This window comes from Oreochromis aureus, linkage group 10, assembly GCF_013358895.1.
Source record: "Oreochromis aureus strain Israel breed Guangdong linkage group 10, ZZ_aureus, whole genome shotgun sequence".
Lineage (NCBI taxonomy): Eukaryota > Metazoa > Chordata > Actinopteri > Cichliformes > Cichlidae > Oreochromis > Oreochromis aureus.
The window spans coordinates 6,967,350-6,984,426 of NC_052951.1; the positions used below are offsets into that span (position 1 = coordinate 6,967,350).

At 38.2% G+C, this 17,077-nt stretch overlaps 1 protein-coding gene across 1 annotated transcript; it reads right to left on the minus strand.

The window, feature by feature from the left end:
• Window positions 1-424: 424 nt before the first annotated feature.
• On the minus strand, window positions 425-15,310 carry LOC116313933 (trichohyalin-like). The gene is made up of 3 exons (XM_039618390.1): window positions 15,222-15,310; window positions 7,138-8,616; window positions 425-5,134 (listed from the first exon to the last, which is right to left on the minus strand). The coding sequence occupies exons 1-3, from the start codon at window positions 15,225-15,227 to the stop codon at window positions 569-571; spliced, it is 6,051 nt and encodes a 2,016-aa protein (XP_039474324.1). The 5' UTR covers window positions 15,228-15,310; the 3' UTR covers window positions 425-568.
• Between the last annotated feature and the right edge of the window lie 1,767 nt (window positions 15,311-17,077).

Here is a 17,077-nt window from a genome sequence, read left to right on the forward strand (position 1 = left end):
GCTCTTCTTGCTTCTTGTTGAGATTCCTCATCAGACTCTCCACTTTTTCTCTTTCACTCTGTGATTGCTTCTTCATCATTTCCAGTTCTTTTGTTTGTCTTCTGAGGTCATCTTCCTTGACTTTTTGTTCACTATGTGTTAAGAAAATCTTGCTTAAGATGTCTTCAAGTCTTCCTTTTTCCATTTGAACCTGAAGGATACAAACTTTAATATTGGCTTTTTCTTTATTTGCCTCATGTGACAGCCTTTTTACATGTTCCATCTTATTGAGCAGTTCAAGCTTTATGATTTCCATTGAGTCTCTCTCTTCTTTTACATTTTGTCTCTTTTCTTCCAATATTTCAAATTGTTTCTTCATGTCAGACATCAACAGCTTCAAATCCATTTTCTCTTTATTCAGCACCTCACTTTCTCTCTCTCAGATCTTCTCGGTCTTGTCTCAGATCTTCTTTCAGTTTATCAAGATCTCGTTTGTCCAGTTCAAACTGCTGCTTCCATTCTTTTTCTGTGCATTCTCTCTTGGTGATCATGTCTGAAAGGATACTTCTCACACCTTCCCTTTCCCTCTCTAACATTTCAGTGAAATAGCAAATGTTTTCTTTCTGTTTGTCTTGAGTTGTAAGTTTTCTTCCAACACTGTTTGCAGCCTTGACCTGTTGTCAACATTTTGTAGTAATCTGTCCGTTTTAGCTTTTATATGCTGCTTCAGTTGTTGAAGTTTCACTTTCAGAATCTCTAGTGATTTCATTTCATCCATGACTTGGTCTCCTCTCATTTTCATCTCAGACCGCTCTTCTTCCATATTTCTCCTTTCCTTCAACAACAGTTCTCGTTCTTTGGCAATGTCAGTCTTCATCTGTTTCACCTCTTCTTTTTCTTCACTCATGATTTCCTTTGCACGTTCAAGCTCTTCTTGCTTCTTGTTGAGATTCCTCATCAGACTCTCCACTTTTTCTCTTTCACTCTGTGATTGCTTCTTCATCATTTCCAGTTCTTTTGTTTGTCTTCTGAGGTCATCTTCCTTGACTTTTTGTTCACTATGTGTTAAGAAAATCTTGCTTAAGATGTCTTCAAGTCTTTCTTTTTCCATTTGAACCTGAAGGATAGAAACTTTAATATTGGCTTTTTCTTTATTTGCCTCATTTAACAGCCTTTTTACATGTTCCATCTTATTGAGCAGTTCAAGCTTTATGATTTCCATTGAGTCTCTCTCTTCTTTTACATTTTGTCTCTTTTCTTCCAATATTTCAAATTGTTTCTTCATGTCAGACATCAACAGCTTCAAATCCATTTTCTCTTTATTCAGCACCTCACTTTCTCTCTCCAGATCTTCTCGGTCTTGTCTCAGATCTTCTTTCAGTTTATCAAGATCTCGTTTGTCCAGTTCAAACTGCTGCTTCCATTCTTTTTCTGTGCATTCTCTCTTGGTGATCATGTCTGAAAGGATACTTCTCACACCTTCCCTTTCCCTCTCTAACATTTCAGTGAAATAGCAAATGTTTTCTTTCTGTTTGTCTTGAGTTGTAAGTTTTTCTTCCAACACTGTTTGCAGCCTTGACCTGTTGTCAGCATTTTGTAGTAATCTGTCCATTTTAGCTTTTATATGCTCCTTCAGTTGTCGAAGTTTCACTTTCAGAATCTCTAGTGATTTCATTTCTATCATGATTTGGTCTCCTCTCATTTCCATCTCTTTCTGCTCATCTATGATATTTCTCCTTTCCTTCAACAACAGTTCTTTTCTATTCTCACGTCTAGTTCTCATCTGGTTGACTTTTTGTTTTCCCTGGTTTCGTTTTTTGATCTCTTTTTTTATGAAGTCTTGTTTTGTGTCTTGTAAGACAACCCTTTTCATACCATCCTTATGCGTTATTTTTTTTCCCATTTCTTTTATTTCACTGGTTTTCTTTTCCTCTTTTATGTCTTCCTTTTTTTGTTTTAATATGTCAATTTCTTTTTTGACTTTACAGCCTCTCATGTCAAGTTTCTGGTTCTTCTTCAACATCTCAGTCATTCTTTCAACATCTTCTTTGTCTTGACTCTTGTCTGCACTCAAGTCATCAATGGCATCTTTTTCTATCTGAAATTGTTTTTTCCATCCGTTTTCATTTTTTTCTTGCTCTGTCTTGATTTTTGTCTCCACTTGTTCCCCATGTTTTCGCTCTTGTTTTATGTTTTTTAATGCGCACCATATAATTTCCTTTTGCCTATCTAACTCGCTTTTCATATTCAGTACTTCTTTTCTTCTGGTCATGTAGAAATTCTTTTGGTCTTGCATGTGCTTATTTTCATTCTGAATTATTCCAATGATGATTTGAGTGTTTTTAATTACCTTGTTATATTCCCCTAAGTATTTGTTGATTAGTTCCCAATGCTTTTTAATTTGCTTCCTTTTTTCTGTCATCCTCATGTCTTCAATTTCACTTTTCGTCCCTTTCTTTCCTTTTTGCAACTTCTGCTTTTTTTCTTGTTCACCTTGATGTTTGATGATCTCCTCTCGTCGTTGTTCAAGCTCCTTTTTCTGCTTTGTTTCTCTCACGAGGGCAGTTCTTTCTTCTTTGAAAGTAACCCATATTCTTTTTATCTGCTGTTCTTTTTGAATGCTTCTTTTGATTACACGTTGGTTTTCTCTTTTCTTCATCTCCAGCTCAACCACCAGAGCTTCGATCTCTTGTCTTTCCCTTTTAATACTTTCTAGTCTCATATCAAGCCTCTGTTTTTGTCTTTGGATTTTTTCCCACATGTTGATTGTTTCATCCATCTCTGCAGTGTCTTGTATGCTAACTCTTTCAAAGATTATATTAAGCTGATATTTTAATCTCCTCATTTTGTTTGTTATATTCTTATTTTCAGCCTCAACTTCTCTGAATCCCTTCCTGTCCTTTTCTAAATGAGCATTCACATTTTCTAGAATTTTCATCTCTGTCCTAATTGTTCCCATGTGTAAATTAACCCTTTCTCTTATGTTTTGGATGTAAATAATATAATGAGAAACTTTTGAGCTGTGGTTTTTAAGTTTCTCCATGAACATTTTCGCATCTTTGCTTTCCCAATGTTTTTCATGTTCATTGGGTAGATGGATGAACAGATTATGGTCTCTCTGCTTCTCCTCAGCCAGCTCTTCCATCTGTCGTTTCAATTTTACCCTTAACATTTCTAGTTCATCCCTTTTTCTCAGAGTTATCTCCAGTCTTTGGTCTAATTCTCTTCTTTTCTTTTTGATCTCGGTCCTCAATGCTTCCTTTTCTCGTTGCATTTCATTCCACATTATTTCAATTTCCTCCTTTTTTCTCATGGTTTTTCTAAATAAACGCTCCAGTTCTTTTGTCTTTATTTTCAATTCTGATTGTAGCAGCTCCATTTCTCTTATTTGCCTTTTTGTCATGTGTACTCTGTCATCAAACTCCTGTTTGTGTCTTTCAGTTTTCCCCCTCAAATGGTTCATCTGTTCATCCTGTATTTCTGTTTCAGCTAGTTGTTTAACTATTTTCTCATTCTTTATCGCTGTTTGGATCTGTTCTGTCACCTCAGTCTCTTCTCTCTTAATTATTTGTTTCACAGTCTCACTAACTGATTTTTTTTTTTTATGACCCAGACTGTCTAATGAAAGTCTTACATCATCCAGTTTCTCTTTAACTTGTTTGAGGATTTCTGTTCCCTCAGTTTCTTTGTCCATTTTGGTTTTTGTCAGTTTATCTCTTTTATTGTCCATTGTCTTCCTAATTTCAGTCTTGAAAATTTCAAGAGCAGTTCTTTGCTTAGGTGTAGTACCATGTTCCATGTCTGGTTTTGCGCCTTTTGTTATGTTAAGGTTAATGTAGTCAAGGTCTTTAAACTGTCTTAGTTTTATTTCAGTCTCCTTCATACTAATTTCTATCTCTTCAATTTTCCTTCTGGTCTGAGTGGCTATTTTCTCGATTGTGCTCTTAACTTTTGCCATTTTTTCTAAATTCTGCCGAATCAGTTCAGTTTGCCTCTGCATTTTTATTTTAAAGATGTCTAATCTGTCTCTCTCTTTTGAAGTATTTTCTAACCTTTGATCTAATTCTCTTCTCTTCTTTTTCACTGCAGTTTTAATTGATTTCATATTGCTCATTTCTTCTGTCATATGTACTTCACTTTGCTTTATTGTGGCTTTTACAATTTCCAAAAACTCTTGAAACTGTTTGATGTCTTTTAGCAATCCTTCAATTTCACTGCCTTCATTCTTTTGATCTTTGTCCATGTTACTTTTTTCCACTAGGTTCTCAAGTCCTCCTCTTAGCGTTCTTATAATCTCTTGTGTTTTGTAAATCTCTGCCCTGAGTCTTTGTACATCGGCTCCTCTGTCCTTTTTATTTTCATCTGTGTGTTCAACATGTTTTTTCATCTCTTCTCCTGATTTCTGAATTTGTTTTTGCTTGTTAATATCAAGTCTTATCAAGCTAGACTCTTGTTTTATTTTTTTGGCATCGTCCTCCTCTTGTACTTCATATTTCATTATTTCATTTTTGAAAACTTTGGTGTTCACCATCAAAATCTTTCTCTGTTCAGTTTCTTCCAACAGCTTAGTTAATACTTCCTGGGCATTTTCAGTTTCACCGACTGTAATTACAGTGTCTGCCCTCTGCAGGTCATTTATTTCCAAAATGAGCCTTTTGATGTCTTGAGTTTTTTCTTTCATGTTATCAACAGTGTACTTTATTTGCTCCTTTATTTCCCCCTCTTGCTGCTTTAGGTTACATATCAGTTTTTCCACTTCTTCCCTTTCTCTTACAATTATCAGTAATTCAGTTTTATCATGCACTGCTTCTTCATGAATTTCAGTTCGCATCTGTAAGCAAAAGTCCTGCTCCCCATTTTTGCCTTCTGCAAAACAATGTTTGGATTCAAAATGCTCCTTCTGTTGTTCTTTAATTTTTTTATTTTGATGCTGATCATCTAATGTTACAGAATTTTGTAATGATGTTGTATCTGTTATATTTTCTGTCCCCCTTTTGTCCTTTGGAATTGCTGATGTTTGATCCTCGAGGGAGTCTGTGTCTATTTCTTTCTGTGATTCTTGAAGTTTGGATGCATTCACCGAAAAAGTATATTTGATTGTAGACTGTGTCGATATCCATTTGTTGACCCAAGTTTTCATGGTTGTTAGGTTTTCCTTCACAAAAACAGAAAAAAAAAAATGCTTTTTTGCTTTTGATGACACCAAGACAACAATAAAGAACTTCTTAAAACATCTATGTTTAAATTTTTAATTTCACATTTATGGATCTTACTAGGGTTGGTCGATACGTAAAAATTTTCCAACCGACAATCGTCAGTCCAATAATCGACGATGGGCGATATATTCGCGCATACACAGACTTTTTGCTTGGCAGAGCAATGTAATCATGCATGGAGTGATTTGTGCGTTTACAACACAGATAAAATCCAAACATGGACGAACTAATTTCCCCCAAAAATTAGGGCTGTCAGCGTTTACGTGGTCATCACAAATTAATGCAATTAAAATTTTTAACGCGCTCAACCCATCTGGAGTGCAGAATGAATAAACTTTGGACAAACTGCCCGAAATGCGTTGAGAGAGACATTTCAGGGATTTTGACTCAGTCTGCGCTCCAGATGGGTTAATTGTTAAACGTGTTAGTCGTGATGACAGCGCGTTAACGTTGACAGCAGTAAAAAAAATATAAAGTCGCCAATTTGGGATTTCTTTGGCTTTAAACCAGATGAAAAAGGTAAACCTAAGGATGTAACCACAACGGTGTGCCCCTTGTGCAGACATATAGTGCGAGCAAAGTACTCAAACACGATTAACTTGCATGAGCATATACGTGTCCACCATCTGGCTGGGTGTGCTAGGCTACCACCAGCTTCTGCAGCTCCATCAACAAGCATTTGGGCGCACTCTCAGGGTGCATTTGCTCGCAGAAGGGTGCTGTTAAAACAGCGCTATGATTTTTTTTTTGCTGTTGACTGATTCTCTTAGCTCCATCATTATTAGCAAACTTACTCATGGGCAAATAAATAAATAATTCGCCCTTGTAAAAACGATCGCCGATGGGCTCAGCCTATCGTCGATAGTTGATATATTCGTCCAATCGCCCAACCCTAGATCTTACACAGGCTGCTATGCTCCTAAGCCTGGCAGTTGTAATAAAGGTAGAAATCTTCTATGTCACTTACATGGATAAGGATCAAGATGACATGGAATGAGTTTGCTACTATGTAAATTAGAAGTTATGTATGCTTAATTGTGAATGCTGACTGTTCTTTTTTCATTAAATGAAATGTAACATTATTTGGAGCAGCTTATCAGCACAGTGTGATGCACAGAGTCCATTCTGTAAGCAGACTTAGCCTTGATTACACACAGGCACACAGATGTCTGCATGGACACTTGTGCCCACCGTCTGATGACATAATTTACTTTACTATAGCAGACTTAAGCGGACTCACTCATTCTTCACCTTACTTTCTATATTGCCTGCCACTGGTGTATGTCCATCTATGCAATTTGTTAGCAGTTATTTATTTTTTTTACATTTTTCCAGGTTTAAAGGGCACACCCCCACCCCAAAACAAAAAACACATCTGGTGGTAGGAGATGTGTCGCCACTGACTCCAAAATCCACGATTCCCAATGCATAACTGATTATTTTTGCACATTCTTTTGCATTTCAGTTTGTTAGGTTTATACAGTAAAATTACTTATGTAGTTAGGTAACATTCCATGCTTGAACCAAGTGGGAAACACTGAAAAAAAGTCAGAGATTTTAACTCTGTATAGCCTGGGGATAGTTCTTTTCTTCTTTAGAATGGCTAGAATAATTTCCTCAACTTATTGACAACAGCAACTACAGTATGTGGATATCAGTAACCATACCCTTTCAATTCTCAGAATATTAAAAAATTATGCATACGCAAATTACAATTTCAAGCTCAGTTAAACCCAAACTGTTGGCAGTAAGTAAGGCATCTTACTACTTTTTTACAGTTTTATTGGAGTACTTAATAATGGAGTATTTTTTTTCCAACAAATCCATTCGGTAAATAAAGGAATCGTTGTCAAATACTGAATCTCTTTCAACCAAAAGCAGTTTCAATAATAATCAGGGGATCCTGACAAGAAATAGCTAAAAGGAAAGAATAAATACTTACTATATAGTTCTTGGCTTCTTCCTCGTTCTTACTCATCTCCCTTTGGGTTCTCCGCATTTTCTCCCAAGTGTTGTTAATTTCTGCACCAGTTTTTTCTATTTTACCTTTCATCTCAGTGACAGTATTTTCCAGTTTTTGTTCAACCCCTTCCTTTTGTCGCTGTATTTTTCTCTTCATGATTTCTAACTCGTCCCTCTCTTTCATTATCTTCTCGAGCAGATGCTCAAGCTCCCTTCTTTTTTGCTTTTCTCGAAAATTTGTCCATTTGGTTTGAGCCTTTACTTCTGTAAAGTCCCTCGTGCTCTGCTTTGTTTCTTCACTCTTGATACAAAGCACCTCATTGTTTTCTTCTTCCTCAGAGATCAAATTCTGCATGTAAGTATTTGGCTTGTCTTTTTCTACATTTTCCCTTCCTGTCTTTAGTTTCATTTTAACTCTCTTTAAGTCATCTCTTTCAGACTGGATGTGTGTCACTTTCAAGCTTAGATCTGAAGCTTGTTGCTTTGGATAATCAATATTCATCTTGATGTTCACGGGATTGTTCTCTGCCATTAGCTGCTGCTTTGCACTTTGAGTCACTTCCAGTTGTTGTTCACTGTCTTCCAGCACATCCCAAAGTTTCTCCATCTCTTCCTGGATTCTACACATTTTTCTCTTCACTGTGTCAAATGTGGCTTTTCCATCTTTTCTTTCTCTCTGTCCTTCTTTATACATGTGAATTTTCTTCATTTCAGCCTGTTTTATAATGCTTGCCCATCTGTGCTTGACCATGTTGATCTTTACATACATAATATGTTTAATGTGGTTAATTTGTTCACTGTTTTTTGAAATGTCCTCTTTATTTCTTTTTAATGCTTGCTGTATGTTTGCTTTAGTTTTCTCCATTTTTTCTTTAACTTTCTTTACTTCAACCATTATTTCCCTGTTTTTCTCAGTTGCATTCTCCAGTATATCCAGTTCCTGCTTTACCTGCTTAAGGAGCTCTTTGGGTTCCTCCCTTATTGGTGATTCTGTCTTACTAGCTTTTATAGTGTCTAGCTTGTGTCGCTCATTGATGAAGTAATGACGTCTTCTGTCCAGAGTATCCTTCTCTTGGTATATTTTAGTCCACATTTTCAGAAGGTTTGTTTTTTCGTTAGCAACTGAATTTTTGCTTTCTTTGAGTTTCTCAGTTATATTTTTTATTTGGAAGTTAAATTGCTTTAATAGTAGGTGCTGTTTGTTTTTTTCAGATGTCAGTCTCTCAATGTCTTCCTGTTGCCCCTCTGTCTTTGTCTTTAAGAAGTCAATGTCATTTCTTTTTCTTTCTGTCTGTCTCCAGAGTTGTTCGATCTCCTCCATTACTTGACATATCAGTTGCCTTTGTCTTTTTATAGTTTCTTTTTGGGTTTTCATGTCAGTTCTTGTTTGTTTGCTATCTGATTGCTTTCTGTTTTCCATTGTTGAGTTCCATTCAGTTGTCATCCTACTGTCTTTGTTCTGTTGGTAAAAATAAATAAATAAATGAATAAACAAAGTGGCCAAACCATAACTAACAAATGACAAGACATTCTAAACTCATACTGTGTTGGAAGATAACAAGTAAAAGAGGGATAACCAGAAATTGACAGATGGATTGGGGCCACAACTGCAGTCATGTGGATGCTGTACCAGTCCATCATGGTGAACAGAGAGCTGAGTATAAAAGCAAAGATTTCAATTTACTGGTTGCTCTACATCCCTACCCTCGTCTTCAAGATTGGCTGCAGACTCACCCACCCTCTACTCACCCCGCTCACTCCTCCCCACCCCCAACAACAGCATCCAATACACACTCAACACAAGGCTCCAGCTTGTCTCTCTCAACCACCCAGGTTAGGAGGGAACTGAGGAGGATTAAAGCAAGGAAGGCACCGGGTCCAGATGGCATCAGCTCAAGGGTCGTCAGGTCCTGCGCAGACCAACTGTGTGGGGTGATGGAGCACCTCTTCAACCTGAGCCTGAGGCTGGGGAGAGTCCCACAGCTCTGGAAAACCTCCTGTGTTGTCCCAGTGCCAAAGACTTCACACCCCAAGGACCTCAACAGCTATAGGCCGGTGGCTCTGACATCCCACCTGATGAAGACCCTGGAGCGGCTGGTCCTGGCTCAGCTTCTGCGCCTGGTGAGCTCATCACTGGACCCACGTCAGTTTGCCTACCAGCCTGGCATTGGAGCGGATGATGCTGTCATTCACCTCGTGCAACCACTGAACATCCAAGGTATGGACATGGAGACTGTGGATAGCTACAGGTACCTTGGTGTTCATCTGAACAATAAACTGGACTGGACTCATAATTCAGACGCCCTCTACAGGAAAGGGCAGAGCAGGCTGTACCTGCTGCAGAGACTCAGGTCTTTTGGAGTGAAGGGCCCACTCCTGAAGACCTTCTATGACTCTGTGGTGGCCTCAGCCATCTTTTACGGTGTGATCTGCTGGGGACAGGAAGAGACTGAACAGGCTGATCCGCAGGGCCAGCTCTGTTCTAGGATGTCCTCTGGACCCAGTGGAGGTGGTGAGTGACAGTGACAGTGGTGGCTAAGCTGTCATCCCTGTTGGACAACATCTCCCACCCCATGCAGGAGACTCTGACAACACTGAGCAGCTCCTTCAGTGGCAGGCTGCGGCACCCTCGATGTGGGATGGAGAGATTTCGCAGGTCTTTCCTCCCCACTGCTGTCAGACTCCACAACAAAGACTTCAACTGATCAAACACACACATCCACACATGTGCAATAGCAACAACACTAAGTGCATTACTGTTTTTCTGGCATCGCTGTATTATACCCAATTGTATATAGAATTTGTATTCTATTTTATTCTATTTTATTTGATTGTATATAGTATTTATTTCTATCTATTGTGTACAGTATCTTATTGATATCTTATTCCAGTGTTTTTCTCTAATTTTCTATGCAGCTTTGCACTGTCCACTGCTGTAACAAAACAAATTTCCCACACGACCATTTCTTATGGTCGTAAGTGATTGAAAGAACAAGATCGCAGATACAAGCATGAAATGAGCTTTTTCCGAAGGGTGGCTGCTCCTCCTCCACATTGAAAGGAGGCAATTTGAGCATGTCCCACAGGGCGAAGGCCCCGGAGCACACCAAGGACACACTGGAGTTCCCCTGGATTTATCCAGGAGGTGGCTGGGGAGAAGGTGGCCTGGGGTTCTTTGCTTAGGCTGCTGTCCCCACGACCCAGCCACAAAGAAGATGGGTAAATGGCATAATTGTTTATATCACATTTACAGTATTTTTTGGCAACAATGTAATAATGCAGTTCAATTCAATTCAATTTTATTTATATAGCGCCAAATCTCAACAACAGTCGCCTCAAGGCACTTTATATTGTACAGTAGATCCTACAATAATAGATACAGAGAAAAGCCCAACAATCAAATGACCCCCTATGAGCAAGCACTTTGGCGACAGTGGGAAGGAAAAACTCCCTTTTAACAGGAAGAAACCTCTGGCAGAACCAGGCTCAAGGAGGGGCGGCCATCTGCTGCGACCAGTTGGGGTGAGAGAAGGAAAACAGGATAAAGACATGCTGTGGAAGAGAGACAGAGATTAATAACAGGTACGATTCAATGCAGAGAGGTCTATTAACACACAGTGAGTGAGAAAGGTGACTGGAAAGGAAAAGCTCAATGCATCATGGGAATCCCCCAGCAGCCTACATCTATTGCAGCATAACTAAGGGAGGATTCTATGGCGTTATTTTTGTGCCACTATTCTGAGCGCATGTAAAAAAATATTTGCAGGTGCAAGTGTTGCATTTTGAGGAGAAATTTATTTTGAGCGAAGAAAAGCTAAATTTGAGTGAACCAAATTCATTGCTGCGTGCAAAAAATGTATTTCAGTGTTTGCTATTATCCATACACACACACAATAGCAGCCCTTCTCGCTCAGTTTTTGCATTTGCGCTTGCTCGCAATGTGTTGCTTGCGCTCTCAACATTTCTGCCGTGCACGTTCAACTCTTTCTGTACACCGTTATATTTGTGCCACAAAACCAGCCAATCACAGACTTGGATGCAAAAAAATCTGATTGGCTGTTTTGGTCTCCCAGAATCCATTTCGTCCAAAACTCAAACGAGACAGTGCCGGAAGAACACAGAGTGGCGGAGTTTGAAATATTACTCTTTCTGGGTCACAAAATAAACTTTTAAGATATTTTCATGCGAGAATGGTGCTGTGTAAACTTCAAATATCTGCTTGATTTATCAAGACATCACATATTTGCAAAAGTGCTCAAACGTTTTCTGCTCACTCTGGCTCAGCTGACTGCAGGTTTCCCCAATCTTAGTACAGTACATTTGCATAATGACTGAAACCAGCCCACTGAAGGAACAAAGGGCTGGGAGGACCTCCCAGCCCCACAGTCTCAGTCAGCTGAGACTGAAGAAGTCACCTGGATGAGTGACGAAATGTTTCTCCCACTGAAAACGCTACGTCCAGATGAACAGAATCAACATTTGGAGATTTACTTACCTGGATGATTGAGCATGCATCAAGATGCTATGCCTTCTGATGATACTGCCTAAGGCAGTGGTTCCCAAACTTTTTTTGCTGGGCCCCCCTTTGTTTTACAAGAAAAATGTTCGCGCCCCCCCACACAGCCTCCAACCACACACACCCATATTTTGCTCCATTGCGGTTTATTTCACACCTCAAACATTTAGTAAACAATTATTAAGCAAATACAAATAATCTGCAACAAATTACAGGTAGTAAGAAAATAAACTACTAACTCTTTTATGCTACGTCCGCACCTACACGGGTATTTTTGAAAACGCTGCTGTTTCGTCCACACATAAATGGCATTTCGAATCACTTTTTTTTAAAACTCCTTTTTTGCGTTTACGTGTGGACGAGGAATACAGAGTTCGTCACATCAAAGGGATGTGCCTTTTTTCACGTCACGCTGTGCGCCACGTTATTGTTTACATGAGATGAATTGCAGAATAGCAGATAGAGACAAAACACTGTTAATCTGACTATCTGCAGGTTTTACACGCTTACATATACACACACAGCTACTGTCCCTCTATTTAGAAAGGCAGAGGCGTCACGGTGTGATTACTTTACATGTAGTTGTTTTTTTCCTGTGTAATAATATTCAACATTGCTATCAATACATTTTTCAATCCCTCTGCAAAATGGGTTCAAAAACATAAACAACTGTTGGATGCTGTTTGTCCGTGATTTGAACAGGGGGGACAAATTGTGGCAGGATCAGCCTGATGTTATTTGTATCCCACTGTAACTTTACTGTATAAAGAGCTAACATCTCCAAAATGCCAGGAGTAGTTAGTCATTACAACAAGTGTTTGTGAACTAAAAATCAAGAATGTGGGATACTGTTTGTCCGTGATTTGAAGAGCCCAGCGCGTGCTCCCGACGAAGGGAAAACCAATTCTGCAGGGAAGATATGCTTCACCATATTTTCTAGTCTTTGGCTTAGAATGAAGTTGGTTTGGAAACATATTCAGCTATGCTTCATCTCCTGATTTGCGTTTGTGGAGGCGCCCCGTGCTAGCAGTGTCCAAGCGTTTGGTTTTTTTGTTTTGTTTTTTTCCTTTTCATACCGCGCCCCCCGGCGGGCCTCACACTTTGGGAAGGTCTGGCCTAACGGAAACGTGTATAATGTAAACAGAATTGGTCCTAGCACTATGTGGAAAACCATAGTTGACCTTAGTGTGTGAAGAGGACTCTCCATTTACATGCACAAATTGGAGTCTATTAGATAGATATGATACAAACCACTGCAGCGGAGTACCTGTAATACCTACAGCATGTTCTAATCACTATAATAGGATATTATGGTCAACAGTATCAAACGCTGCACTGAGGTCTAGCAGGACAAGCACAGAGATGAGTCCACTGTCAGAGGCCATAAGAAGATCATTTGTAACCTTCACTAAAGCTGTTTCTGTGCTGTGATGGGCTCTGAAACCTGACTGAAACTCTTCAAATAAGCCATTCCTCTGCAGATGATCTGTTAGCTGTTTGACAACTACTCTTTCAAGGATTTTGGATATGAAAGGAAGGTTGGAGATTGGCCTATAATTAGCTAAGACAGCTGGGTCTAGAGATGGCTTTTTAAGTAAAGGTTTAACTACAGCCACCTTGAAGGCCTGTGGTACATAGCCGATTATTAGAGATAGGTTGATCATATTTAAGATTGAAGCATTAATTAATGGCAGGACTTCTTTGAGCAGTTTTGTAGGAATGGGGTCTAAAAGACACATTGATGGTTTGGAGGAAGTAATTATTGAAGTTAACTCAGAAAGATCAATTGGAGAAAAAAAGTCTAACTTAACATCAATGGTACTAAGAGTAGCTGTAGACGATGTTACATCTGTGGGATGATTATTGGTAATTTTTTATCTAATGATAAGAATTGATGGTTTGGAGGAAGTAATTATTGAAGTTAACTCAGAAAGATCGTAGTTGGGTTATCTGAGGTCTGTTCTATAGCAAATGTAGAAAAAATGTTTTAAGAAGAGCCAATATAATTTGGTGTTCTAAAGAATATGACTGTTTCCTTGCAAGACAATAGCGCGGATACATCTGCAGCCTGTCTGCAGCTTAGACACAAAAACATTTCACTGCATGTTGTACTCTGTATGATTGTGTATGTGACAAATAAAGCTCGTTAGTTGTTAATGACTTTTAAAATCATATTCAAGTAGATTTTGAAATGAAGATAACGTGTTTTTTTTGCATTAGAGGTGTTTCAGAACTATGTTATAATAAATTTAAAACAAGTGCATTCTGTGTGTCACAGTCTTTGTGTTGGTTGGAAGTTGAGTTTTGTAATTGTATTTTTACCTTGTTTAGCTTTTATACTTGTACTTTTTTATTTTTCATTTTTTATTTTTCATTCATCTTATATGTAAGGTGACCTTGAGGGTCTTTAAATGTACCTATAAATAAAATGTATCATCATTTTTATTATTATTATTATTTAGAAAAAATAGATTAACACAAATGCATAAGCTGCAAAGATGTTATATAGTTGTTTGGAACATAATTAAAATGAGAAAAATGAGTTATGTTCAAAATTTAAATGTAAACATAGCCAATTTGCATTGATAACTAAAGATTTTACATTGATGGGGGGGAATCATCATTTTCATTTAACAAGTGAAAATAACATTAAAAACTATTAATTAACCAAGCATAACTTTGTTTTCAACAGATAAACATATGTTAATCCAACTAATGAGTTAAGTTCAAGTTCAAATTCTGGTAACTGACTGAGAAACACCTGGCAATGTATTCAAAACTGCATTTGTAGTAGATATCTCCAGACCAAATTTTACCATTATGACACAGATTCACAAGTGCAGACTCAAAGTCTGCCCTTCCACGTTAGGCAGGCCTCTTTTCTTTCTAAGTTTAAAACTTTTCTTAAAACATATTTATTTGCTGAAGACATTTGGCATTTTTTAACAGGTTGACTCTATTTTTTCTAATTCTCTATTCTCTATCTCTATTTCTTCTAACTCTCTAATTCTAGATAGATAGATAGATAGATAGATAGATAGATAGATAGATAGATAGATAGATAGATAGATAGATAGATAGATAGATAGATAGATAGATAGATAGATAGATAGATAGATAGATAGATAGATAGATAGATAGATAGATAGATAGATAGATAGATAGATAGATAGATAGATAGATATTCCAGTGATGATCTGTGCTCTAAACTTTTCTAGGAATCTTTCTGCAACACATAAATGTGTTGGCTACTATACAGAGTTTATCAAACAAGTGTGAGTCTACTATTGGATAAATAACTGTATTAGGTATTACTTTCTCTCTGTAAAAGCTTATTTATATATATATATATACTTTGACTTAAAATATTTATAAGTTATACATCCTGAATGTATAACTTATAAAATTACAACAATTAGTAAAACTGAGTCAATATAGTGAACCAAACCAAAAGTATTGTTTTTATGCCTTCTATCCTATGTCAGCTCCCTGCCCCCAGTCCCCACTTCAAACCTTGGATGAGAAAGAAAAAATATAATTCATCATACCTCCATGTTCTTTTGCCTTGTAATTTTAAAAACAAAGCTGTGTAGCAGGTCATCTGAGAGTCCTGTGCTGGTTCACTTTGATGGCAGTTCTGTGGAAGTGAAGCAGGTGAGGACTAATCTGACCTAAACATTGCTTATCTTCTCTGTCCACACCACCAGTTTGATTATCAGATACATGTGGCATCCAATAAGTGTGTCTAATTGGATAACAGGTCATGTTTGGCTGCAAAAACGTCATGCTCCCTGAGTCTGCTCTCAGCTGATAAGGGTGGGGTCTATACTTGGCTGCATAGAGCCATTCTCCATGTATGCAACACACACAGACTTGTGTGCTTACTATGCTTCCGCATTCCAACATTTTAAAGATACAAATAATATCTGCTAGCTTTTTTAGTAGGAATTGCTTGTGAAAAGTAATGTGCAGTGTGAATGTGTACAGAATTTGTTCAAACTAATAAAACCTTGATTTGAAACCCGCATTAAAAGGGAATATGGTTTTTTACAACATTTACATACACCATATACTTGTATCTGACAATACAGGAAAACCACAGTTATACAGGTTCAGAGGAGACCATGTTGCTATTTACAAAGTGGTATATCAAATCCACAAATTCTTTGCAATTGCATTATTCTTAAAATATTTTATAAATATAACATAGTATGACTGTCACTGTTTCTAAGATGGTCATAGAACGGTTTAAATGACTTACACATTTAATGCAGCATCCTCACTTTTGGTGATAGGCCAGTATTTTAAGTGTCTCCCATTTTACAGAAAAAAGCCATGTGAAAATATTTCAGTTTTAATTGCAAATGTCAAAAATATGAACTATTCAGAACAGCTTGAACAGTTGAAAGGTTACAACCGTAGACATGATAAGGAAAAGCTGCCATACTTTTAATGGTCTTGCAGGCATTGCCTCCTCCTCTTCTGCTCAGTGTACAGAAGGAAAAAGATCCCAGATAGCAAAATTGGTATGGCCCGGATCTGGCCCATACTATGTGCTGACACATGGTGCACATACCGCAAAGAATGATGGCCCTTTGGTGGCCCACATCAGGTTTGCCAGAGGTAGTCCACACATGAGCCTGCACAAGGCCAGTCGCAGACACACTGGTGGTCCTGTGCCGGCCCATGTGTGGACTACCTCTGGCAAACCTGATGTGGGCCACCAAAGGGCCGTCATTCTTTGAGGTATGTGGGCCATGTGTAAGTTGTGTGTGGCCACGAGCCAGCAGGAGGCCAGTTGCAGACACACTGTTGGCTCTGTGCTGGCCCAGAACAGTTTCAGCTCTGGCCACAGATGTCAGCCTAATGTGTACCCTAATCAAGCCATATAATAACAACAGAGAGTGAGATTAAAAATTGATGAAAGTTGAAAATAAAATACGTAGCAACTTATTGGTTCATCACAAAATATATTACAGATGTTTCTTGTCAGCAGTCTGGGCCTCAATCTCTTTATCGGCAGTGTTGGTGACGTTTGAAATAGTTTAGGTGGGTTGTGCATTAGTTTATCTCAGACACACAAACAAACTAAAAACCAGCAATAAACAACTTAAACATAAAAAAATCACAAAGAAAGAACAATACAGTATCCACATCTGAACCAAAGAGTAAAACAGTGAAATGTGGATTATTAAATATTAGGTCTCTCTCCTCCAAGTCTCTGTTAGTACATGACTTAATAATTGATCAACAAATCGATTTACTCTGCCTTACAGAAACCTGGTTGCAGCTGGATGATTATGTTAGTTTAAATGAATCAACACCCCCGAGTCATTCTAACTACCAGAAATCTCGAAGCACAGGCCGAGGGGGCGGTGTGGCAGCAATTTTTCACACCAGCCTA

Excerpts from the sequence above, each read along its gene's own strand:
- LOC116313933 (XM_039618390.1), bottom strand. Across the intron at positions 5,135-7,137 it reads AAGAAGCCAAGAACTATATA|GAAAACCTAACAACCATGAA; the intron begins GTAAGTATTTAT and ends GTTTTTGTGAAG.